The sequence below is a fragment of the Rhinolophus hipposideros genome (assembly GCF_964194185.1).
Source record: "Rhinolophus hipposideros genome assembly, chromosome: 5".
Lineage (NCBI taxonomy): Eukaryota > Metazoa > Chordata > Mammalia > Chiroptera > Rhinolophidae > Rhinolophus > Rhinolophus hipposideros.
In genome coordinates, this window is record NC_138051.1 from 58,839,521 (window position 1) to 58,866,887 (window position 27,367).

Sequence of the window (27,367 nt, forward strand, 5' to 3'; positions counted from 1 at the left end):
ACAGGATCTTATTTTTCTTAATTCTAGTTAACGCAAAAAACTTTCACTTCTGTACAATTGAATCTATTCCTTTTATTAACATTTCAGATATCATCATACACTGTTCCTTAAGAGACTGCTTCACATACGTACCTAGAAAGTGAAATTCTAAATAAGGAATTGGTGGAAGCATCAGAAATTAGTTCACTAGTCTATTAACAGAACACATGAGAATAATAATTAGATAACTGTTGAATGTTGCAAAAGGAACCTCCTTTGCATTTTTTAATGTTACCAAAATGTCTGAATTCATTTGGAACAAATTATTACGTGAGAAACAGACTATAACAAAGCAACTTCAAGGCCTGATGTTACTAACAGTACTGTTTAATTTTCCACATCTGCTCAGCCTAGCTTTATGCACATTTGGGGAATGCAACAGCATACACATTAGATGTGATTAAAGGAAAGTTTTCTTTAAAAAAAGGTATAAACTATGAGAGAGGAAACAACTGACGTCTTCAACTGTAGGGTCACATCTGTCACTAAGGGTTGTTTTTTGTTGTGGTGGTTTTCATATCCTAGTGATTCCAATTTCTTCTTAAATCCTCCTTCCTCTTTCAAGAGGGTATGTAGATTTTGGCAAGTAAAGTATCAGTTCAGTTCTTGAAGGTATTTATGGAATCATAAACCAGATTTTTCTTTAAAGCCAGTCCACTCTATTTCTAGACTGTAGTTTGTGCAAAATGTAGATGTAGAGAGAGTTAGTATTACTCTTCCTGGGTATGAATAATTAGCATGTAAACACATCTGGTGGGTGAGAGAAAAATGGAAAATTTTTCACCACCAAGACTAAGAAAAATGGTATTTAACACAATATGACTTATATTGCTTCTATTCCCTGTACTCCCACAGGCACACACTCACCAACCCATAAAGTGGTTATAGCTATTTTAATAGGAATTAACACAGTGGTCAATTCTTGTCCTTTTATTGATTTTTATGGACATCTGCTCTCTATTTGACAAAGGAGCTCAAGGAAGTCATCAGTTCTCAATAGCAAAGCCTTCATTCAAAGGACCTTGCCGTGGAGATGCAAATGTTATTAGTAAAGTGATGCCTGGGACCATCCTATACTCTGGCATACAGCATCATTCCGGCTTATACTGAGGTCTCACTCGCGATAGCCTTCTGTGAGGAATCTTGGTAGCACTAAGAAGTATAGTGGATAGGGAAATGCTATTTAGTTATTCTGCAGTTATCTTTATTTTTCTTTTTTAAAATCAGAAATCATGCTGATAAATAGATACACCTCTATCTAGTATTTCCTATATCTAAATTGGTTGGTTTTCATTTTACTCCTTGTTTTAGAGAAATGATTGAAATTTTCATTTGAAGCGGGACCTTGATAGACACATTTCAAACGGATTTATGTCTGAATCTAAAAATAAATTTTACGGTATTGGTGAGATTCCCAGGACAACCACCATATAGTTATTGTGGGCAAGTGTTGACCAGAGCCTCTCAGCAGGTAGGGCCTTTCTAGCTCTGGATGCAGCCTGAGCTAAGAAAGGGTTATTTGATGAGTGGCTTATGGGGCCTTAATGGTTTGACTGATTGAGGGCATAGAGGTTTCAAAAAGGAATCCTGAGCCTGTACTTTTCTTAACAGTATGTGCTGGCCAGCTCACTTCCGACAGAGAGTAACCCACTGTAAAATGCCACTAGTCCTGGGAAGAGGATATGTGCAAGGGGCTGAGTGGGGGCAGTGGTAGTGGGCCAACAAATCCTCTCAAGGGATATTAGTTTTAAATAAATACTAGTGAGTGAATGTGCAGTTGTATTTGTCTAGATGGAAAAACTAATGAATTACAGTGCAGATGAGCAGTTATTCCCCAGTAATTATGGGTATTCAACTATAGAAATAATATATGTTGACCTTTTCAAGTTTCCTAGTTATTCATGGAACTTTTACCTTCTGGATGTAAACGCCTGTGTTTTTATTGAAGAGTGCCAGAAGCCAGGTGTCCCTGAAGACTTATAAAGCATTGTAATGAGAGAGACTTGTACCCTAGATTAAGTAGTTGTTAACTTAGTATTGTAGAGGTTTCGTCCATATTTAATAACTTGGATTCCATGAACATAAGATTAAAGATGCCTTTTTATTTACCAAAAAGCTATTTAATTTTCTCCTCGATTAAAAAATTGTAGCTTTTTAGATCAGTTTAATCAGGCAATTAAAGATCAGAGCTTTTAAGTTCAGCTAAGGCAATTAAACAGGTAATATTCTTGTTTATACACCTTCACTGTATAAGTTCGTTTCTGTACCTTCCTAAAAACGCATATACTCATATTTGCTTTCTCTAAATGATGACGGGAATTATAGCTGAATATGTGTCATATTGTCAAATCAAAGACAGGTGTCCTGCAGAAGGGGGAGCCTGGTACAGGCTCCATGAGGGGGAGGATGGGGAGTGAAAGGAAGATGGTGAATGAGGAGCCAGTGAGAGATCTAAGCCTCTTTCCTCTTTGTCTTGGTCTGAGTACCTGTGTTCTCCTCTTATCATCATTTTCTTCCTTACCAAACGCTGCCCCAAAACCCCTGTCTTGTATTTCCGAATATAAATTTTAAAAGATATTAAGAAATGGAGATGTATTCAGTTACCTAATGAGAAATGAGAACAAACTGGTTTTTTTTTTTTTTTCATTTAAATGGCTTCCTTTGGAATACAGTGTTCCTGTATTTTAAGCTGTTAAATGTATATAAATGATGTATAGTGGAATTTATAAAACATAGTTAATGACTTCCAAATAAGCTGCTAAAAATCAAGTCTTTCCTATATCCAGTGAGGACTAGAGTACAATGAAATTTGAGCACCAAGCAGTGACAGACCACCCATTCCATGAGGCTTGTTAATCTGGTACAGGTTAGTTTATTTGATACTATATTGTGCCAACTGGGAATTTTTTTAGAAACTGAAGTACAACAGTTGTCATTCATAATGGATCTAATATTATATACAGTTAGGTTTTACTATTGTTTATTTTGTTCTTTTTAAAAGTTGTTTGAGATGAAATATGTGAAACTACTTTGTAAATGGTCAAATACTAATAATTAGGAATGTTTTTATTATATAACTGAACTAATCACTTTATCCAGTTAATAAGCATACCCCACTCCCAAATCCAGCCAGGGAGTTTATTATATTAGCTAGTGCAAAAGAAATTACAGTTTTTACGATTATTCTTAACCTTTTAAATTGCAATTATTTTTGCACCAACCTAATACTTTGTGTTATTGGGTCAAAAATTATGAAAACCTTTTCTTTAAGATAAGCATGTAAGATTACATGAGGACATAGTATTGAAAATGTTTGTAACTTCCACCAAAATTTACTACTGTGGGAAAATTGCCTTTATTAAAAAACATGTATGTGAGCCCTCTAAGCGTAACATGTACTGACTGGGTAAAAACAAAGAAAATGAACAGTGAGGAAGTCTGTTAGGCCAGCTCTGACATTACAGCAAACATTGCAGCTTCACTTCAAAACATACATCGCCACTAATGAGGTGAGAGCCCAGCATATTAATAAACCTCCAGCTCCAGTCACAGCCGTCATTACCCACATCAAACATAAACAGGAGATTAACACCTATGCCATCTCTTTGGAAGATGTGAGAATGCCCTGGCAGTAACTGCTCTCTCTTTCCCTGAGGATAAAATATAGAAATGGAAGGGTAATGAGAGTAGGACTTAGATTAAGAAAATAAAATTGGCAATCAGGCTGGAACAATCTTATACAGATGGAGTTTATAGAAAGAAACAACCGAGGTAGGCGGTGTCCCAGGACATTTTTTATAGTTTTGAACCTGGTTAGTTTTATTTATTTTCTCTAATAGGAGAGCTTTTTCATATTTATATATATTTTAAATTTTCATGTTATTTTGGAAGGCGAATGTTGCCCAGATAGATTTATGTTTAGAGAAACTAAGTCTTGTGGTTTCAACTTGAATGTTTGAATTTTTTTCTACTCCTGGCTTTACTTTTGATAAATCTGGCCTCACATAGACCTTCCAATTGGGGGTAGGGGTAGGGTACTACAATTGGTACTACATTAAATGCCAAACCTAGTGTTAGTTCATTTGGCAACTATTTACTGTATACCTATTATGTTCCAGGCACTGGTCTGAGTACTTGGAATACATCAATATATAAAACCAAAGATTCCTACACTCATGAAACTTATCTTCTAACAGTGGTGGGGCAAGGTTAGAAAACAGCCCATAAATAATAAACATAATAAAAAAGTAAATACAAAGTGTATTAGAAGGTCGTTAGTAATATGAAGAAAAGAAAAACTAGATCAGGCTTAGGGAAGGCAAAGCACAGGTTGCAGGGTTCATCAGGTAGGCCTCAGAGAGAAGGTGAGGTTGGAGCAGAGACTTGAAGGAGCAGAGTTGCTAGTCAGGTAGATATATGGGGGACCAGTTCGAGAGCAGATGACACCCTATGGGATGTGCCGGGAATGTTCATGGAACAGCAAGGAGCCCTGCGAGCCTGCGGCCCAGGGTAGGCGCAAGAGTAGAATCAGCTGTTAGGAACTGTCTCAGTCAGTAATGCAGGCGGGTTATAGAGGCTCAGGTCAGGGAGACAGTCGTGCAGATGGGAAGAAGTGGTCAGGTTCTAGATATATTCTAAATATAGAGCCAATGGACTTTCTTGTTGGATTGCTTATGTTTTAGGAGGAAGAGAGAAGTCATGCTTGCTTAAACTTTCAGCAGTAGTTCAGTGTGCTAAAAAAAAGTTTCCTCCTACCTTTTTTCTCTTAACATTTGAGACACCTCCATTAAAGGTCCTTTAATGAAATTAAAAACTCAAGTGCTGATAAGTATACAGAGCAGCTGAAACTCTCATCCATTGCTGGTGGGACTATAAACTGGTACAGCCACTTTGGAAAACAGTTTGGTACGTTTCCTGCAACATGTTCCAGCAATCCCACACCTAGTGGCTTTATTCATAATAACCCAAACTGGAAACAACCCATTGTGGTACATTTGTACAATGTAATACTACTAAGCAGTAATAGGGAGCAAACTACTAATACACACAACATGGATGAATATCAAATACTTTATACTAAGAGAAAGAAGTCAGACTAAAGGACTACCTATTGTGTCATTCCACTTACATGACATTCTGGAAAAGGCAAAACTGGAAGGATGGAAAATACTTCAGTAGTTGCCAAAGCGTAGAGGAAGGTTGTCTACAAAGCTCTGATGGAATTTGGGGGTTATTGGAAATGTTCTATATCTTGATTTTGGTGGTGGTTACATGACTATACATGTTTGTCAGACCACATAGATCTGTAAACTTTGAAAGGGTGTATTTTATTCGCAATTATACCTGAGTAAATCAGGCTTTTAAAAAAGGAAGAGAAAGAAGGCATTCTCTTACTTCTTAGTGTGGAAGAAGCTCTACTTGAGAAAGAAATTTCCCCTTTGCCAAAAAAACAAACTATTCTTTCAAAGGGTTTCGGTGATACTTTTGTTATTACTGTCTCATGGCTCCTAGAGAATCCTACCTAGGTTTGGTCAAGCAACTCAGTAGCTTGGGGGGAAAAAATCCTTCATGATATAAAGGACATTTGCAATGTCAGGAAAAAGAGAGAGAGAGAGAGACACAGAGAGAGACAGAGAGAGAGAGAGACAGAGACTTAAAAGTTGCGGTTGTCTCTGGACAGCAATTAGGAGCATCTGGAAATTGCACAGAATTTTCTTTCCTTAGTTAAGCCATTTTTTCCCCTCAGATATTATTAAAGAACTACAAAGGCACAACACTGACTTGGCCTGAATTGGGCAATATAAAAGCTCAGTTTCTAAGATGAAATAAAACTTTACTTAAATTTCCAGTTCAGTCTCACCGACTGACTGCCTCATTTTATGACCCTGGAGAAGCAGGTCATTCCTGCTCTCTGGGCCCTGGTTTTCTCATGTACACCGAAGGGATGGCTCGATGGTCACTCAGATTCCTTCAAGTACCAGGATTCTGGATCATGTGATTCATGACTGGAGGAAGTACGACACGTTGGCAAGGTAAGGGAACAAAGCAAATCAGAGAGGCATATGGGAGAAGAAAGAAAAAGATTAAGAATCCTTGAGAGTAGATTTTAGTATGAAAATAGTAATACTTATTAAGCATTTACTCTGTACCAGGCACTGTTCTATGTGCCTAACATGTATAAACTGTTTTGTGTCCCTTCAAAGAGAGGAATTCTAGAAAATATGAAATATTTTAGAGAGGAAGAGAAGAGACTGAAATGCACACAAATAATTGAGAATTAAAGAAATGTGACTTAGCTAAGAAAGTGATTGCTTTGTAAACCAGAAATCTCATGTAGTGAAATCAAAAGACGTTTTTAAGGGGAAAGGGTTTTAAACTATAAAGTATACTGAAAATAAAGTATTATCATTAACAAAGAATAATGAAAAGGACATGTAGAGTCACAACTTAGGTGGAAAGCAAAGGAATTCTTTTTTAAAAATATCTTTTTATTTTGAAATGATTGTAGATCCACAGGAAGTTGCCAAGAAAGGTCCAAGAAGGTCCCATGCCACGGCATCCTCTTTAAGGAAGGAATTTGGAAAAATACTGGAGGCTGATAGTCCAAAATTATAGGCAGATCAATGTTACATATATGTATTTGCTAATGCCTTTTAAATAAGGTCAGTGGAAATTTTAAGATTTCAAAAATATTACAAGAATATTTGTATTACATTCCAGAATTATTTTATTGTATTTATTAAATGAGAGAAGAGGCATGCAATGGTAGAAATAAAACCTTTGAATTACTTAGGAAGGAAATTTTGATGTCAAGGTAGTAGTGTTACAAGAATACCTTTGTGTAGGTAAAAGTGGGGATTTTTGGCAAAAATAAATTATGGCATGATCATTTACTGGATAAAGTGATTCTTTAGGGAGTACATTGCTGGAAAGCATTGTTCTCAATAGAAAAGTAACCTGATTAAGTAACTTAGGAAGAAACGTAATGTGCACAGTACTTTCATGGCAACCTCTTCTGCAGTGATTTATACAGTTTGTGCTTACCCGTAGGTTATAGTGAGTTTTGAAATAACCTAAGCCGTATTATTGATATCTGGAGTACCAGACACAGTTTTTTAAAAGAACTGGTTAGTGTTTGAGCAGTCAAAGTCATTTTAAAAGGAATCCTCCCCAGTTGGTTTTATGTTGCAGCACGAGAGAGCTGAGGTGCAGGAGCTCCTTCCCTGAGCTTTGTGGCTGCTTATGTCAAAGGTGTCTGGAAAGGGATGTTTATGTTAAACAAGTGCTATTGGTGGGAGCACAATTACACCTTGGCTCCTGTTTTTACATCCTTCAAATACTGTCCTTTAAATGTAAGTATTAATCACCTGCCAGTTCTGTGATCATTACTTATGAACATTGTTTTTGGGGGAAAAATAGCCTTAGTCCATTAGCTGAGGTAAACAAACTAGTTTAATGACTCTGGGTTGTTGGTTTTATTCCAGCTCTAACTATCAACACAAATGAACATGTTTAGGAATTAAGCCTCCTTCCCCATGTTGGTCATTCATTCTCTTTGCCTCGGGTAATCACCAGGGAGTTCTGTATTTATGGTAATGATTTTCAAAAGCAAGAAACCCTGTATAGCATTACTTAAAAGTGTTCTTTTAAAGAATATGTGTCTAGAATATGTAAAGAACTCTCAAAACTGAACAGTAAAAAAACAAAAAACAAAAGCAATCCAATTAGAAAATGAGCAAAAGACACGAAGACACATTCCATTGAACAGTACATACAAATGGCAGATAAGCACATGAAAGGATGTTCAGCATCATTAGCCATTAAGGAAATGCAAATTAAAACCAGTGTATTCCTGAAACTAATAAATAAATTAATTAATAAAAAAATAAAAAAATAAAAAAAATAAAACCAGTGTATTATTACTACACACCTAGCACAATTGCTAAAATTAAAAATAAAAAAAAATTGTGACAACACCAAATGCTGGTGAGGATGCAGAAAAATTAGATCACTAATACATTGCTGATCAAAATGTAAAATGCCACCGGAAAACAGTTTGGCGTTTCTTTAAAATCCAAACATGCAACTACCACACTACCTAGCATTTGCACTCCTGCGCATTTATCCTAGAGAAATAGACTTAGGTTTACACACAAACTGTACTCAAGTGTCTATGGCAGCTTAATTCATAATAGCCAGAAACTGGAAACAACCCAGATGTCCTTTAATGAGTTAAACAAGCTGTGGTACATTCATACCATTATACTACTACTAAGCAATAAAAAGGAATGAACTATTGATGTACATAACCTGGATGAATCTCCAGAGAATTATGCTGAGTGAAAAAAGCCAATCACAAAAGGTTGCATAGTATATGATCCATTTTTATAACATTCTTGAAATGATAAAATTATAGAAATGGAGAGCAGATTAGTGATTTGCAGGGGCAGGAGGAAAGTGGGTGTGGCTATAAAAAGCTATGATGATAGACGCAATGTCTGTCTTGACTGTATTGCTGTTTCTGATAATTGTACTATAGTTTTACAAGGTGTTACCATTGAGAGAAAATGGATAGAGGGACTAGAGGATGTCTGTATTATTACATCTCTATGTGAGTCTATAATTATCTCAAAATAAAAAGCTTAATTTAATAAAAGAATGCGATCTTTCTGTAGTTGTCTGTATTTGGGTGTTCTACTTAATCGGGGAGGGTTGTCTTGGACTTAGTTTTTCTTTCTCCCATACATCTGTGATAAGATGTGTCATAGACAGAGGTCACCCCATTCAGGAAATCTCTAAGAGGATGAGGAACCCAGGGGAACTACCACGCAGGCCACCTCCCCTTCCCATTCTGAAAATGAGTATCAGTGGAATCCTTAGAGGAGAGAGAAGAAAAGAGGTCATGTGCCATACAGGGAAGGAATACAAATGGGACAGTAGTTATTCCTTCTGTAACCTCCCCTAAGATCCTCTGCCTTGCTGGGTATTGGGATTAAAGCAGATCATGTGATCACTGTGTATTTGACTCACACATCTTTATGGTACCCTAAAGTGAGCCCCTCACCTTTATGGTGACCCCCTGTCCAACCACCCAGCAAGATGTACTCTGTATGTGGTCTGATGAATGTTTGATTCAGCAGGCCCCACAGATAGCTCTGATTATAGCTTTGTCTCTTAGGCAAACTATGAGGTTTAGGAGTTCATCAGATGGAGCAGGAGAACAGCTACAAGCACATATATGATGGGTCATTTCTGTTGGGAGAGGTTGGAGGCCCCAGTTAGTGTGTGATACTGATTGAATGCCAAATGCATATTTTTTTGTAATGTGGCTTAATTGAAAGTCATCCTTTGTTCTCCTTTCTAGTAGTAAAGTAAGAGTAAAGTATTTATCCTCAGATAGAACAGTCTGCCAGAAAGGTTTAGCAGTTAGAAGACCTCTCCGCATCTGTCCCTTTCTCCAAAGGAAAGGTTAGGTGATCAGCACCATGGAAATCAAATCCATCCTTTTGCTGTTGGAAGATTAATTTCCTTCTGATTGAGTGCAATAATAATGATAATTGTTGTTGTTATTCATTGAGTGCCTTCTGTGTACTACTGCATTAGATCTTTTGTGTATATTATTTTACTTAAGCTTCATGATAACCTTGTAAGGAAGATATCATTGTACCCCCAATTTTAGATGTGAAAACTAAGGCTCAAAAAGGTTAAAAAACTTAGTCATGAGAAAGGCAATAAGTGGTTGGTAGCCTAACGGAAGAGCTCTAGTTTTAGGGTCAGACCCAGATTTAAGAAGTACTGCTTCTACCTCTTAATTCAACTCAGCTTAATGACATTGGGTAAGTTCCTTAACCTCTGAGGTCTTAGCACTGTATCTGGCATATAATAGCTATTGTTATATAGTTGAAATAACTGCTTCTCAAGAGAAGCAGCAAGAGATTAAGTGAGAAAATAGTTACAACCTTCCCCCAAACTTCCCTCCTATATCTACTTTTCTGTGCAAAGTAGAAAAATCTAAAATAAAACATGTGAAGATCAGCCAGCTCTTCAGTGCCAAAGCTAGGATAATAATCCAGCCCATAAATTCAGATGAGATTTATCTTGTCAATATAATGCAGGTTGTTAAGGCTTAAGAGTTAAAATTGGAGACTCTAGTTGTGTTGCTTTGGGCAACTAATTTCATTAATTTGAGTCTCAACGTACTCATCTATAAAATGGGTTTAATAGTGCCGACCTCAAGGGTTATAATGAGAATTAAATGACATAATTATGCATGTGATAATAATGCACTTAGCCCAGTGCTTGGCATATATATAGCAAGTGCCAAAAAATTGTTATCTGCTGTAATTATTATTTCTTTAGAACAATTTACTAGTTGGTCTTCTGGACATGTCTACAATCAAAACATATTTATGCATTTAATAGTATTCCATTATTAGTTTTCCCTTTGCATTGGAAAACGTTTGTAGTTAGTAGGGGTCTTAAATCGGTGGTGTCTTTGACATGGGGAAGTTCGGGCAAAATATAGATTCCTTTTGACTCCCAGGAATTTATTCCTCCACAGCTGGTGTTTTCCATACACAGACCACAATATGTACATGTTGCCAAGTAAGAATCTAAGATTCCCCACATTAGAAGTGAACCTCTTTTATTTATAGTGAAAGGATTGAGAGAAGGCAGATTCGAGAAGCCCCGGCCTTTTTGCCCTTGGTATTAGCCTTGAAAATGCTGCATGTCTCCTTTATCATACACGAAGGAGGAAAAACATGTTTGTTGCCTCCATTCTCAACTGAATCATGAGACTCTAAACAGTAACTGCTATTTAGGATGGCTGATTGTGCTACTTAATTTTATTTAAGGCTTTTGCAAGAATATTTGGATGACCTACCCTTTATTATGTCATAGAATGATTAGAATAACTTTATATTGCATTGTGGTTTTCTCTTTAAGTGCATTCCTGTTGTGCACAGATCAATTTGTAATGCATGTCAGCATCGTCTATATTTAATTGTACCTGCTGTTCTCATTCATTAGAATGCAGTCCCCAAGAAATAACTAGATAGATATATTAGTTGTCTTTTCATAAGACAATTAAGCATAATGAAAGAAGGTTGCTGAAGCGCCCTGGCACAGTGCTAGGAGAGGTTGCTAAGAGTGGAGGCCTGCTAATGTGTCCTCTGGCTCCTGGTAAACTGAGAGTGGCTTTTTGGCATTCAAGCAAAACAATGTAATTGCTTCGTAGAGGGGAAAAGTTGAAGAGAAGTTTATTTCTGCTTCCATGATCATCTCACAACTGAGCCATATTTTAAAACTGAACTCATGTGTCCTTAAGAACTGTACTGTGCCACTTTCCAAAAGCATTCAGTGAGGTTTACACAAGAGAGCACAAAGCAAATTAAATGTTTTAAGTATAAAACAAAACTGAGACCGAAAGGAGTCGAAGTAGGAGATATCACCAGCACCTGATATGAATAGATCACAGCCAAAAAAGGAATGCTCTATTTGCATGGTTTTCCTTTACTGACAAGAAAAAGCATATAAATAGCCTTTCAAAGTCACAATTTTATTTGGAAGTAATCTTACTGAAAAATTGAAATATAGGTAGGTCCCTGTGCAAAGCACATTGGGTAACTCCAACTGTAGTTTTGTAAAAGAGCTTTTATTTATCTATTCTGAAGAGCCCCTGGGCGCCCAGCCATATCCTGACCGAGGGTAGCCTCCCACTCTGACCCGGGTTTGTGTTGGGGATGAGGGCTGGGCAGTGGGCGGAGGACTCTTTTGTGAAGAGCTGCAGAAAGCACGTGCTCTAGTGAGCTCTGGCCTTCATTAGCAAGGCTTCAGCTTGATGCTGTTTATGTGGATTGTTTAATGGCTAATTGATGCAGCATGTGTTGAAAACACAGTTTCCGGCATGAGGCAGTTATGGGTGGCAACATGGGTTGTCTCAACATGATACCAATTTCCACAGTCAATTTGGTCAATTCAGTGAAAAAAACAATCCAGCCTGAAAATCAGTCAGAACAGTTACCAGAGATTATTGAGGCAACTGTGGTTGCTTGACCAATTTTTTCATCAGTTTGAAAAACTGATGTTTGAATCAGTTTGAATCAGTTTTCCCATTTTGTGTACATTGCCTTAATTATTGTGGGAATTAATTTTAAAAACACAGAAGTGACATTTAAAAATTAGTATCTTTCTTTAAATATTTATAATCATAATCAGGCCTTCTAGTGTGTATCAGTGTTGAGAGATAATAACCATTTTACCATTGACAAAAATGTGTGATCGGTGTAATTAATTGATGTTTCATATTTTGTTATAGAGTAAGAAAGGGACCACAAAGCACCTGAAAAACTATGGAGGAGTTAATAAGAAGTCAAATTGTGTTTGAGACTGATTTTTTTCAATTAAATTTATTGGTGTGACAATGGTTAGTAAAATTACGTAGGTTTTCAAGTGTACAGCTCTATAATACATCATCTATATATCACATTGTGTGTTCACCACCCAGAGTCAGTTCTCCTTCTATTACATATATTTCACCTCCTTTACCCTCTTCTACCACGCCCCCTCCCCGCTTACCCTCTGGTAACCACTAAACTGTTATCTATGTCTGTGAGTTTTTGTTTGTTAGTTTGTCTTGCTCCTTTGTTGCTTTCAGTTGTATGTCCCACATATGAGTGAAGTCATATGGTTCTTGACTTTTTCTGTGACTTTTTTCACTTAGCGTAATAATCTCAAGATCCATCCATGTTGTTGCAAATGGTACTGTTTCATCTTTTTTTATGGCAGAGTAGTGTTCCATTTGGTATACATACCACATCTCCTTTCTCCAATCATCTGCAGAAGGACACTTTAGTTTCCATGCCTTGGCCACCGTAAATAAAGCTGCAATGAACATTGGAGCATATATATCTTTCTGGATAAATGTTTTCAGATTTTTGGGATAGATACCCAGGAAAGGGATTGCTAGGTCACATGGTAATTCTATTCTTAATTTTTTGAGGAACCTCCATACTTTTTCCATGAGGCTGATTTTTTAAACACCTTTATTGATATGTAACTAACATAAAATTCACCCATTTTAAGTGTACAATTCAGGGATTTTTAATAACTTATAGAATTGTACAGACATCACCATAATCCATTTTAGGACATTTTCATTACTCAAAGAATGAGTCCTCATGCCCATTTGCAGTCAGTCCCTCCCCCACAGCCCTTACTTCAGGGACTACTAATCTATTTTCTGACATTAGAGATTTGCCTTTTCTAAGACATTTTATAGAAATGGAATCAAACAATAGGAAATCTCTTCTATCTCACTTCTTTCATTTAGCATAATGTCTTTGAGTTTCATCTGTGTTGTTACATGTCAGCAGTTTATTCCACTTTTTTTGTTGAGGTATAATTGACATACAACATTATATTAATTTCAGGTGTACAACATAATTCGATATTTGTATATATTGCAAAATGATCACCACAGTAAGTCTAGTTAACATCTGTCACTATACGTAGTTACGGAATATCTTTCTTGTGATGAGAACCTTTAAGATTACTCCCTTAGCCACTTATAGATATACAATATAGTATTATTAACTATAGTCACCATGCTGTACATTACATCCCTTTCACTTAATTTATCTTTTAAATGGAATTATGACACACACCCCCAACCTCTCACCTCTGGCAACCACCAGTCTGCTCTCTGTATGAGCTTAATGTTGTATTTTTGGTTTGGTTTGGTTTGGTTTTTTGTAGGAGGCTGGTCTACGTATACTTATTCGTCTTTCTCTGGTTGACTTATTTCACTCTGCATAATACCCTCTCGGTTCAGTCATGTTGTTTCAAATGGCAAGACGTCATTCTTTTCCATAGCTGGATAATATTCCATTGCATATACCGCATGTTCTTTGTCCATTCACCTGTCAGTGGATGCTCAGGCTGTTTCCGTGTCTTCGGTCTTGTAAGTGAACATGGAGGTGCGTATATCTTTTGAGTTAGTTTTCACTTTCTTTGGATAAATACCCCAAAGTGGGATTACTGGATCATGTGGTACTTGTATTTTTAATTTTTTTGAGGAACCCCCATACTGTTTTGCATAGTGGCTGCACCACTTCGCATTCCCACCAGTGCACAAAGTTTCCCTTTTCTCCACAGCCTTGTCAACACTTGCTATTTCTCGTCTTTTTTATAATAGCCATTCTAACAGGTGTGAGGTGATATCTCATTGTGGTTTTCATTTGCATTTCCCCAATGTGAGTGATATTGAGCATCTTTCCATGTGCCTGTTGGCCATCTGTATGTCTGCTTTAGAAAAATACCTATACAGATCTTCTGCCTATTTTTAAATTGGATTGTAGGAGGGGGTGCTGTTAAATTGTATGAATTCTTAATATATTTTGGATATTGATCCCTTATCAGATATGCGTTTTGCAGATACTTTCCCCCAGTCAGTAGGTTGCCTTTTCATTTCATTGATGGTTTCCTTTGCTGTGCAGAAGTTTTTTAGTTAGATTTGGTCCCACTTGTTTATTTTTGCTTTTGTTGCTTTTGCTTTTGGTGTCAATCCAAAAGATCATTGCTAAGATCCCCTATCAAGGAGCTTATTACTGCCTGTGTTTTCTTCTAAGAGTTTTATGGTTTCAGATCTTATGTACAAGTCTTTAAGCCATTTGAGTTAGTTTTTGTGTATGGTGTAAAGTAGTGCTCCAATTTCATTCTTTTGCATGTGGCTGTCTAGTTTTTCCTTCCCCGTTGTATATTTTTGGTTTATTTCTGGGCTCTTCTGTTCTTTTGATTTATGTGTCTGTCTTTATGCCAATACCATACAGTTTATATTACTATAGTTTTCAATATAGCTTGAAATGAGGAAGTGTGATACCTTCAGATTTGTTCTTTCTCAAGATTGCTTTGGCTATTCGAGGTCCTTTTTGATTGCATACACATTTTAGTATTGTTTATTTTATTTCTGTGAAAAATGACATTGGAATTTTGATAGGGATTACATTAAATCTATAGATCACTTTGAGTAGTATGGATATTTTAACTATATTAATTTTTCCAATCCATAAGCACAGAATATCTTGTCATTTGTTTGTGTCTTCTTTAATTTCTTTCATCAGTGTCTTACAGTTTTAATTGTACAGATCTTTCACCTCCTCGGTTAGATTGATTCCTCGGTATTTTATTCTTTTTGATGCAATTATAAATGGGATTATTGTTTTAAATTTCTCTTTCTGATAGTTTGTGTTTAGTGTATAGTAATACAACAGATTCTGTATATTGATTTTGTATTCTGCAACTTTACTGAATTCATTTAAATTTTTTGGTGGCGTCTTTAGGGTTTTCTCTATATATTAGGTCATCTGCAAATAGTGAGTTTTATTTCTTTGTTTTCAATTTGGATCTTTTTTTTTCTTGCGTAATTGCTCTGCCTAGAACTTCCATTACTGTGTTTAGTGAACCCTGTCTTGTTCCTGATCTTAGAGGAAAAGCTTTCAGTTTTTCACCACTAATATGATATTACCTGTGGACTTGTCATATATGACCTTTACTATACTGAGGTATGTTCCCTCTATACCCACTTTGTTGAGAGTTTTTATCGTATATGGATGTTTAATTTTGTCCTGCTTTTTCTGCATCTATTGAGATGATCACATAATTTTTTATCTTTCACTTTATCAACGTGGTGTATCATATTGATTGATTTGTGGATGTTGAACCATCCCTGCATGCCTGGAATAAATTTTATTTCATCGTGGTATATGATCCTTTTAATGTATTGTTGAATTCTATTTGCTAATATTTTGTTGAGAATTTTTGCATCTATGTTCATCAATGACATTAGCCCATAATGTTATTTTCTTAGTATATTTGTCTGGTTTGGGGATCAGGATATTGCTTAGCATCATGAAATAGATTGGTATTTATTCTTCTTTGTATGTTTAGTAGAATTAACTAGTTGAAGTTGCCAGGTCCTGAACTTTTGTTTGTAGGGAGTTTTTAAATTACTGATTCAGTCTCCTTAGTAGTAATTGGTCTGTTCAATTTTCAATTTCTTCATGATTCATTCTTAAAAGGTTGCACATTTCTAGGAACTTATTTATTTCTTCTAGGTTGTCCATTTGGTTGGTGTATAATTGTTCATAGTAATCTCATGATCCTTTGTATTTCTGTGGTATTAGTTGCAACATCTCCTCTTTCATGTCTGATTTTGTTTATTTGAGCCCCCTCTCTTTTTTGTTGGATTCTAGATAAAGGTTTTACAATTCTGTTTATCTTTTCAAAGAACCAGCTCTTGGTTTCCCTAATCTTTTCTGTTGCCTTTTTAGTTTCTATTTCATTTATTTCTGCTCTGATCTTTGTCATTTCCTTCCTTCTACTAACTTTTGGTTTTGTTCTTCTTTTTCTAGTTTCTTAAAGTAGGTTGTTTATTTGAGAGTTTTTGTTTGTTTCTTGCGGTAGGCATTTATGCTATGAACTTCCCTCTGAGAACTACTTTTGCTACATCCCATAACTTTCGGTATGTATTTCCAGTTTTACTTGTCTCAAGATATTATTTTAATTTCTCTTTTGATTTCTTCATGGACTTATTACTTGTTAGTAGCGTGTTGGTTAGTCTTCACATATTTGTGAATTTTCCAGTTTTCTTGTAATTAATGTGTAGTTTCATATCATTGGTCAGAAAAGATGCTTGATTTAATTTCAGTCTGCTTAAATTTGTTAAGACTTGTTTTGTGGCCTAACATAATGATCTGTCCTGGAGAATGTTCTTTGTGTACTTGAAAAGAGTGTGTATTCTGTTGTTTTTTGGTGGGATGTTATATATATATACATATATATACACATATATATGTATGTATGTACATATATATACGTATACACATATGTATATATATACATACATATACATATACATATATATATATATATATCTGTTAAGTCCACCTGGTCTATTGTGTGATTTAAAGCCAATGTTTCCTTATTGATTTTCTGTCTGGATGATCTATTTATTGATATAAGTGTGGTATTAAAGTTCCCTAATGTTATTGTAATGCTGTCTGTTTCTTCCTTTAAGTCTGTTAATTTTTGCATTATATATTTAAGTTGTCCTATATTAGGTGCATAAATATTTACAAATATTATGTCTTCTTGTTATAGTGACCCCTTTATTAATATGTAATAGCCTTTTTTTGTTTTTTATTACTGTCTTTCCATTCTTATTTATTGTGGAATAATATTGCCTGTTGTGTGGATATATCACATTTTGTCCATACGCTTATTAGTAGAGGGACATTTGGATTATATCCAGTTTGGGGCTATTATGAATAATGCTGCTATATTCATATAGAAATCTTTATTTGGTTCTACATTTTCATTTCTCTTGAGTAGATACCTGGGGTGTTTTAGCATCTTTCTTTAAACATTTGTAATCACAGTGAATCAGGTCATCTAATACACATCAGTTTTGAGAAGAAATTACCATTTGCCATTGATACATAGTATATAATAAGTGTAATTCACTGCTATTTCATACTTTGTTAAAGATAGAATAGGAAAGTGATGACAAAGGTTATATGGTAAGTTTAAGTTTAATTTTTAATGACACTTTAAGGCTGATGTTTATTCAGATACAGGTTCCTGTAGAAAACCTATTATCTTCTGCATGCACAAGACTCTATTTGTAAGTTCTTTCATTCTTCCTACTCCCTGATATTTTGCTAATAATCTTCAAAGCACTTCAAATCATTAAAGAGAACTGCATCATAGCTACGTATTATCTATGTGGGCTGTCACTGATGCAACTCAAATATTCATTACATCATCATTAAGTAACTCAACTTACTGTGAAATCTCACTGAAGGAGTGGGAAAGTATTGTGACAGGAGACATGGGTTGTGATTGGGTAGTTGTTAACTCTTTTTTGAACAGCACTTAACATTCTGGAAGAAGTCTGCTTTCAGGTAGAGCTCATGTAATGAAAGTGAACTTTATTTAGCATTTGGGTCTGGTCCAGTATATTAGGTGCTCCACATCCTGACTTTCTAGGGTGAGAGTCATTGTCATTACCAGTTCTACAGAGCAATATCTTCTAGTACATATAGTACATTCAAGTTTACAGAATGTTTCTCCCATTCATTTTATTCATAAAACAGTTCATTGAGTTCCAGCTCTGTGACAGGCACTAATAAACACACAGTCTCACTTAATTCTTATAACAACCTTGTGAAGGTAGGAAGATCAGGTATCACCCTTGATCTTTTATATATATATATATATATATATATATATATATATATATATATATGTATATATATATATAAAACACACACAAACACACATACACACACACGCACACACACACACACACACACTTTCCATGTCATTGCTGCTTCCTCTGAGAGGATCTGACCAAGAGGAATCTATTCTGACTTGTCTCTCTGCGTGAAATGACTGAATTTTTTTTCTAAAATGAAAAAAGATAAGAAATATTTGATATCAAACATGGGTCACTTTGCATTGTACTGTTATCTCACTTTCTCCAGCATGATATTGACCTTTTGGCCAAAATAGCTTAAAACCAAACCTCAAATTTAGGAACACCAAACATGATATTTCATATATAATAAAAAGGGGGTTAGAGTTTAGTTTGGTTTTTCACTATAGGCTTATGTTTTGCATTAGACAAAGCTAACTTCTTTTTAGTGGTATCAAAAGAAGCTGTAATTCCAGGATTCTACATACCTCATTTGTATTTTCTTTGAGAAAATGTCTTAGTTAAAATCAATGCTAGTATTCATTTAAGTTCCCTTGCCTCAATAAAACTAATTGATAAACCCTAATAATTAATGGCCTGATTAAACCAAAATGACTTACATCTGCCCTGATGATTGCCATTTATAATCAGTCACTTTAACGACTCATCTTTTCTGTGCTTTGCTTACAGAAGAAAGGCTACAGTTTTTTTAAGTGAGCTAAATGAAAAGCTGTATTCCTTCAATTGTTGTTTGTTTTCTGTAACTTGAGATTGCATTAAAATAAGCATAAACATAACTACCTCCTCAAAAGTAATCTTTCTCCCGAATCTGTTGTGCTGTTGTCTATGGCTTCCAGTGACATTAAAAAAAAAAAAAAAAAAAAAGACAGAAAAAGAAATTAAACCATTCAGTATTCCTGGAGCTATTCCTGAGAGTTGTAGCATTTATATGTTTTCAATGAGAACTTGAAAGTAATAAGTTCAGTGGTTATATACTAGGATTGTTTATTACCTCAGATATCAGGTGGAATATTTTGTTCAGATAAAGTGAAACTATTTTCACTATTTTCATTCTATTTTCACTATTTTCATTCTAACATTTAAAAAGATTTCATTTGCTTAAAATTCTGCCACAGGAATTCAGATTTAGCCTAACTAAAGTTCTAGTGTTATTTATACTTCATCTATTTCAAAAAAGAGATTCAAGGCAGCTTGCAATATATGGTCAAAACAATGAACAAAAGACAAAAAACAAAACAAAACAGGAATTTTAAAATAAAAGGATATTTCTATTTCTGCCTAGGAAGGAATCACTGCTATAGGAGTTGCCCTCAACCAAAAACAATTAGGAAACTGAAAAAAAACATCATGAAACATCTGTTTTCAGACATTAGATAAGCAGTACAGGACTGTAATCCCCAAGAGAAGGCAAACTGGTGAGGTGAGCTCTGTAATCACCCAACCTTTGTTCCTGGAGACAATTTCTGGACTGCAGCATAGGGAGGGGGAACCCAAACAGACCCAAAAGTCTTACTGAGCTGAAGAGACAAGAGTTTGGAGATCAAGAATGCCAAAATGTCTATAATTTATAGGGCAGAGTCCTAGAGAGGCAGAAACTATGCAAAAAAAGAGCTCAAGAAATTGTATACAAACCTCCTTGAGTCTTTGGCCAGATAGCAACCTCTGCTATTTGTCTTACAAAGCCAGACAATGAACTATTTTCTGGGGAAAAGATTTCTAGGGAGCTATAAGCTAAAGAATTCCTAAAGCTTACATAGGTTGGTAATTTTAAAAATTTCATCTACCCAGAGTGGAAAAGAACTTGTTGAATACATTGGTGCATACAAGAGAGACTTTAGATGGGCCATACTTTAATAATGGGACTAAACCAGCCCTGGAGTAGGAGGTTTCTCTAGGCTCTGTATAAATAAAAACTGAAATAAGCCTCAAAATGATCTGGCTATCTGCAACTACATTAACTACCTGCCAGTATCAAGTACAACACTTTTTAAAGGATAATAATAAAATTCAGTGCTCAACAACATAAGATTTGCAATATCTGGCACTCAAATAAAAATTAATTGGTGAACAGATAATTATTCTTCTGATAATGGATGAAAGATTATAACCAGGAGAAAAATCAGTCAGTAGAAATAGGACCCCCCCAAAAAAAGAAAAAACTGAGATAATGGACTTAGCAGACAAGGACTTCAGAACAGTTATAAGTAGCATAAGTATACTCAAGGATTTCACAGAAACCATAAGCATTTTAAGGAGAGAAATGGAAGGCATAAAACCAAGTGGAATATCTAGAAATGAAAGTAAATTATGTGAAATAAAATTTTCACTTAATGGAATTAACAATAGATCAGGTACTACAGAAGAAATGATCGGTAATCTTGATGTTAGAGATACAGAAATTATCCAAAATTACCATAAAAGAAAAAGACAAAAAACATGAGCACAGCCTCAGGGACCTTTGAGACAGTATCAAGGAGTCTAGGATATGTGTATAACTAGAGTCTCAGGAGGAAAGGAGTGAGAAAGGGGAACAAAAAATAATTTGAAGAGATAATGGCCCCCAACTTTTCAAATTTAATAAAACTCATAAACCCATAGCTCTCAGAAGCTCAATAAACCCTAACCAAGATAAACAAAAGGCATTCCAAAGCATATCAAAAGAAAAATTTTTAAAGGAGTGATTTTTAAAATCTTAAAATATTCAGAGAAAACAATACATGAAGAAGAACAAAAATAACAATGACAGCAGACTTATTATCAAAAGCTATGCATGCCAAAAGATAATAAAGAGACATCTTTTAATTAAGAAGGATGGGGGAACTTGTCAACCCAGAATTCTGTGTTTAGTAAATATATTTTCAGCAGCTAAACAAAGACTTTTTTAGGCAATCAAAGCAGAGAGAATTTATTGCCACTAGACCAGCCTTATAAAAAATACTAAAGAAAATTATTTAGGGCAGAAGGAAAATGATACCAGATAGATGATTAGATCTGCATTACGGAATACATAGCACTAATAGTGGTAAACATGTGGACATATAAAAAACTTTTCTCTCACTTTGAAATTTCTTGAAGAGATAATTATTTAAAGCAGAAATAAAGACAGCATATTGTGTAACTTACAACACGTATTATAAATGTAAGATATGCATAATCAACGGTAGCATGAAGGATGGGAGGAAGACTATATTGTAATGTTCTTAAATTATAAATAAAATACCCTAATATTTGAAAGTAGGCTTTGAGAAGTTAAAGAAACACATTGTAGATCTTAGAACAATGATTTTTTCAAAAAGCTTCAAAACAAAATTTAATTGGAACACAACCATGCCCATTCATTTACATATTGCCCATGATTGCTTTTGCAATCCTGAAAAGAATCCAACTAACCCAAAAGAAGGCAAGAGAAGAAAAAAGGAATAAAGAACAGTTGTTACTTTTTTCAAATAGTAAGATGTAGAGCTGAACACAACCAAATCAATAATGACATTAAATGTAAATGGTCATTATACTGCACTTAAAAGCAGATTGTCAGAGACCTGTTAAAAAAACAAGACCCAACTGGGTATCCGCTTTAAATATGATAGAGATATGCCGTACAAATATTAATCCAGACTGTTTAAAGGAAAAATTATAATAACCTATTAGAGAGTTTATAATGTATGTAAAAAAGATAATATTAACCAATAACAGCAGAAACCCATGAGTGGCTGCCAGAGGACAGGGTTAAGTTGACTATAAAGGGACACAGAATTTTTTGGGGTGATAGAAATGTTTCATATTTTGATTGTGGTATGGTTACATGGATATATATATACTTGTTAAACTCATCAAACTGTACATTCAAAATGTGTACAATAAAATTGATTTTTAAAAATGAATAAGAATGGTTTTTAAAAGTAAAGGAAAACAAGAGAGAAAAATTTTCTTTTGATATTCTGAACTTTCTAGCAGTTAAATCAAAGGGAAATACAGCACGTTATGTCAGTCTTTTCTAAGTGCTGGTCTGAACACCAGGCTATATTAAACTGGTTTGTGATTTAGTAGATCTGAGGTGGAACCCAAAAAGTTGTGTTTTTTGGGGTTTTTTTTTGGGGGGGGGGGGTGGGTGTTGTTGTTTTTTAATGCACAGCCAGGCTTGGGAGCTATTTAGTTATATAACTCTCATTGTCTTTATTTTAGGAAGTGTGTAATTGTTCAGGAAGAAAATCCCATTTAGAGTATATCAAAGCAGTGTTGTTATCCTGAAATCTCATGTGCAGAATTTTTGATCAAAGAGTATACCAGCAGGTTCTTGGTCTGCACTTTCCTGAAAGGCAGAATCTTGCTCATGTTTCTCTCCACAGCACCTACTACTATGTCTAGCACATGGTGAAGTAGCAATAAATATTTGTTGAGTATTTTTGAATGACTGGATTCTTCTTAGAATGAAAAATGTCATTTGGAACTGTATTCATTAATAGTGAAATATATTCATTCTGAAGTATATGCCTTTAAGTAGGAAAAGATACAGCTCCTTTTCAGGCCAAATCCATGCTTCTCTGGATGAACATGTTTGTCCATCTATTCAGTAGAGATCATTCATTCACCATTTGCTCAACAAATACTGCTTCTTGTCTGCACCAGGCACCATTCTAGACATAGTAGTGAACAATCAGATCAAGTCTCTGCATTCATTGAGCTACCCTTCAAGAGAGGAGAACTTGTGAGGGAACAGATTTACTTACGCAGATATGTGTTGATGGTACTAAGTATTAAGAACATTGGAACAGGGCAGAGAGGAAAGGGGTTATTTGGTGTGGGAAGGTACTGCTGTCTATGCTGGGTGGTTGGGGAAGGCTTCTCTTAAAAAGATAACATTTGAGCAGAAACCTAAAAGAAGTGAAGGAACAAACCATGCATATATATGTGGAAGCAGAGCAGTCCAGGGTACGGAGCCACAAAGTAGGAGCGTACCTGGTGAGTGAGATGAAGCAGAATGGGCAGGGAGATGAGAACACAAGGTAGTGGAGAGCCAGCTCAGAGCAGGCCTTAGAGATTGTCACGAGGACTTCACATTTTGCACTGAGTTGGGAAGCCCTTGGAGGTTTGGCGGGAGAGATGTGACATGGTCTCTTAAATTTTAAAAGGATCATTTTACCTGCTGTGTTCAACAGCCAATAGAAGAGGAAATGTAAAAATAGGGAGATCAGTTCAGTAGCCTTGTTGAAGAATGAGTGCATATGGCCTGCCAAAAAGAGAAAGTAAGAAAACAGTCCCATTTACAATTGCATGAAAAAATAAAATAAAATACCTAGGAATAAATTTTACCAAGGAGGTAAAAGACCTGTGCTCAGAAAACTATAAGACACTTGAAAGAAGTTGAAGAAGATACAAATAAATAGAAGCATATACCGTGCTCATGGATAGGAAGAATTAGCATCATTAATATGTACATACTACCCAAAGCAATCTATAGATTCAGTGCAATCCCTATAAAAATACCAGTGGCATTCTTCACAGAACTAGAACAAATAATCTTTTTTTATTTTAGAACAAATAATCTTAAAATTTATATGGAACCACACAAAGACACCACTACATAGCCACAGCAATCTTGAGAAAGAACAAAAGTGGGGGTATCACCCTACCTGACATCAAACTATACTACAAGACTATAGTAATCAAAACAGCATGGTACTGGCGTAAAAACAGACACAGTTCAAGGGAACAGAATAGAGAGCCCAGAAATAAACACACTTCTATTTGGTCATTTAATCTATGACAAAAGAGGCAAGAATACAAAGTGGGGTAAAGACAGTCTATTCAATAAATGGTGTTGGGAAAACTAGATGGATACATTCCAAAAAAAATGAAACTGGACCACCTTTTTACAACACATACAAGAATAAACTCAAAATGGATTAAAGGATTAAATGTGAGACCCAAAATCCTAAAACTCCTAGATGAAAACATAGGCAGTAAACTCTGACATCGCTCTTAGTAATACTTTTTCTGATCTATATTCTCAGATAAGAGAAACACAAGAAAAAATAAATGGTATTACATCAAACTAAAAAGTTTTTGTACACCAAAGGAAAACACCAACAAAAACTAAAAGACAGCCTACTGAATGGGAGAAGAGATTCACCAATGATACATCTGATAAGGTTAATATCCAAAATTTATAAAGAACTCATATAACTCAACACCAGAAAAACAAACAATTCAATTAAAAAATGGGCAGAAGCATGGCATTGTACACCAGAAGCTAAACATTAATGAATGCCAACTATAATTTTATATATATAATGTGATGGCTCAGTGTGAGGTCGGAGGGATAGTGGATGGGGGGAGGGGGGTTCACAGTGTGAGGGATATAAATGATGAACGTCTCAGTATTACCTTGTCTTGTACACCTGAAACTAATAAATAAATAAATAAATAAATGGGCAGAAGACCCGAATAGACATTTCTCCAAAGAAGGCATACACATGGCCAATAGACATGAAAAGGTGCTCAATGTCACTAATCAGAGAAATGCAAATTAAAACCACAATGAGATACCACCTCACACCTGTCAGAATGGCCATCTCCAATAAATCAACAAACAACAAATGTTGGTGAGTATACAGAGAAAAGGAACACTCATGCACTGTTTGTGGGATTGCAAATTGTTGCAGCCAGTATGGAAAACAGCTTGGAGGTTCCTCGAAAAGTTAAAAATAGAACTACCGTATGACCCAGCAATTCCACTTCTGGGTATTTACCCGAAGAAATCCGAAACACTAATTCAAAAACATGCATCCTGTGCTCATTGCAGCACTATTTACAATAGCCAAGATATGGAAGAAACTTGGTTGTTTTATTTTTCTCTCTGTTGATCCACTGAAGTCAAATGTGTGTCTGATTAAAGCTACAGATTTGTTAATTTTAGCATACCTTGTGATTTCCAGGCAGCTCTTTCCAGCAGCTCAAAACATTTGTTCATTAACTGTCTCCATCTGATGTGGTGGCTTAAGAGTGATTTAAGGGTATCAATATATAAAAGAGCAGATTGCTAAAAAGAAAAATATTCAAAGTTGAGGCCTGTAATGAGAATTAGATTTGGAAAATAAGACCAGGCTATGTAGAATCTAACATCTCTTTCAGTTCAGCAAACATTGAGTGCCCACTGTGGCCATCTGTGATGTATATGTATTGAGTTAAACACGGGCACATACGAAAGCACAACCCTATTCTTAAGGAGTTCACATTTGGACGGAGGAGGGTGTCAGAGAATATTTAATTTCCTTCTCAAGGAGAGAAATGATGTAGTAAAAGTACTATATTATGTTGATGGTATAAGATTTGTATTGAAATTAGAAAAACGAGACAGAGAGGCAAGGTTTTGTTAAAAGACCTTATACCTGTCTAGGCTTACCACCTGGTACTCAGAAAGAAGCAAAGCCTGCCTCCCACCCGAAGGACGTGTACAATGTGTTATCTGAAGGGCATGCTCCAGAAACATGTTCTATAGCTACCCCCTGATCACAAACAAAATCATCAACATGAAATCGTACTGTATGTGCATGGTTCCCATTCATTTATTTTCTCATCCATTCAAGAAGTACTTATTGTGCATTGACTGTATGCCTGGCACTCTTCTAGAGGCTGGGAATAGAGTGGTCAATAAAAGAGCCAAAGTCCCTGCGTTCTTGGAGTTTACATTCTACTGTCAGACAGGCATCACTGAATAGATAATGAAAGAGAAAGTGCCTAGCGTATTGCCTGTCACATAGTAGGTGGGGTTCAGTAATTGTGAATTACGGAGTTTGAACTTGAAGTTTGAATTAAGTACTCTTGGCAAGATACTTTGTCGGGGTGCCCTTTTAAGGGTGGAGGGGAGGCGGGAAGATGAACAGATTTACAGATTTTCTTAAAGTGTTACATAAAAAATTGTGTTTCTTGTTCAGTTTAGGGGTAATTAAGATTATTTGCTATATTAAATATAACAACTTGTCTGTTCCAGACTACTTTTGCCACTGAAGGTGAAAGATTGAAGCAGGTGCTGTTCTGTACCATCAAAAATGGCGTGCTCTTTCCTGCTTGGATGGTTTTTGTGGGCTCCCTGGTTTCCTGAAAAGGCTTACTGTTGTCACTGACCATGCTTCACAGAAACCCTTTGTGTCATTATTTAGCAACTGACTGCCTTGGCAAAAGCTATGTCAATTCTTTTGTTAACTATAGCAGCAGTCAAACATGATGTGAAGGAAGAGGATGAATGAAACAAAGACTGATAAGTGCATGCATGCACACACATGTTTTAGATCAGTTTCTGAGGATCATCTGAACTAGCATTTGCCACGTAAACACCAGAAGAAAGCAATATTGCACTCATTTTCTCATTGTTCCGGTATGACCTGTTACCAGCAACATACGAATGATGTTTTTCCTTGTTGGCTTCCTTTTGGCCTTACTGTTTATTAGTTGTGAGTGATACTTTCAAACTGAGAACAAAACTAAGCCTTTTGTGGAAATTCTTTGCAAGATTACATTTTCTTATCTACCTACTTTTCTTAAAAGGAATGATGGGTGTATTTACCATTGTTGGAAGCCAAGATTTTATTTGGCTTTCACTTGAAATAAACCCTATAGGAACCAGAAATGGTTGGAAATGGAGGAGTTAGGACCTTACATGTGCCTCCAGATAAAATTCTTTGTATTAAATTTGTGACTAGAATTCCAGGTTGAACAAATGATGTCATTTCTGCAGTGTGACATGGTGTGTGTGTATTTGTTTTATTGAACAAGACTGTAGATACAGAATTAGTTACGTGGACTTTCTCATCCCTTTTTAGATGTGAAGCCCTCCAATATGCTAGTAAACACAAGAGGACAGGTCAAGTTGTGTGATTTTGGAGTTAGCACCCAGGTAGGTCTCTCTTTCCAACCCCCTCTGCTCTCCTCTCTGCAACATCCACTTTTTTATTTTCATTCTACCCTCTGGATCGAAAAATCACCTAGCTGCCAGACAAACAGAACTCTGCATCTTCTCCTCGGCTGGGAGTGTGTTATTCATTTTTAATCTCC

General features: G+C 35.6%; 1 protein-coding gene across 4 annotated transcripts in view; it reads left to right on the forward strand.

The window, feature by feature from the left end:
• Positions 1–27,367, forward strand: part of MAP2K5 (mitogen-activated protein kinase kinase 5) — a 236,612-nt gene that overhangs the window by 103,233 nt on the left and 106,012 nt on the right. For all 4 annotated transcript variants that reach the window (XM_081048101.1, XM_081048100.1, XM_081048102.1 and 1 more), the window contains one exon: positions 27,136–27,209. In XM_081048101.1, the coding sequence (XP_080904227.1) occupies positions 27,136–27,209 (74 nt within the window). The remainder of the gene's footprint in view (positions 1–27,135; positions 27,210–27,367) is intronic.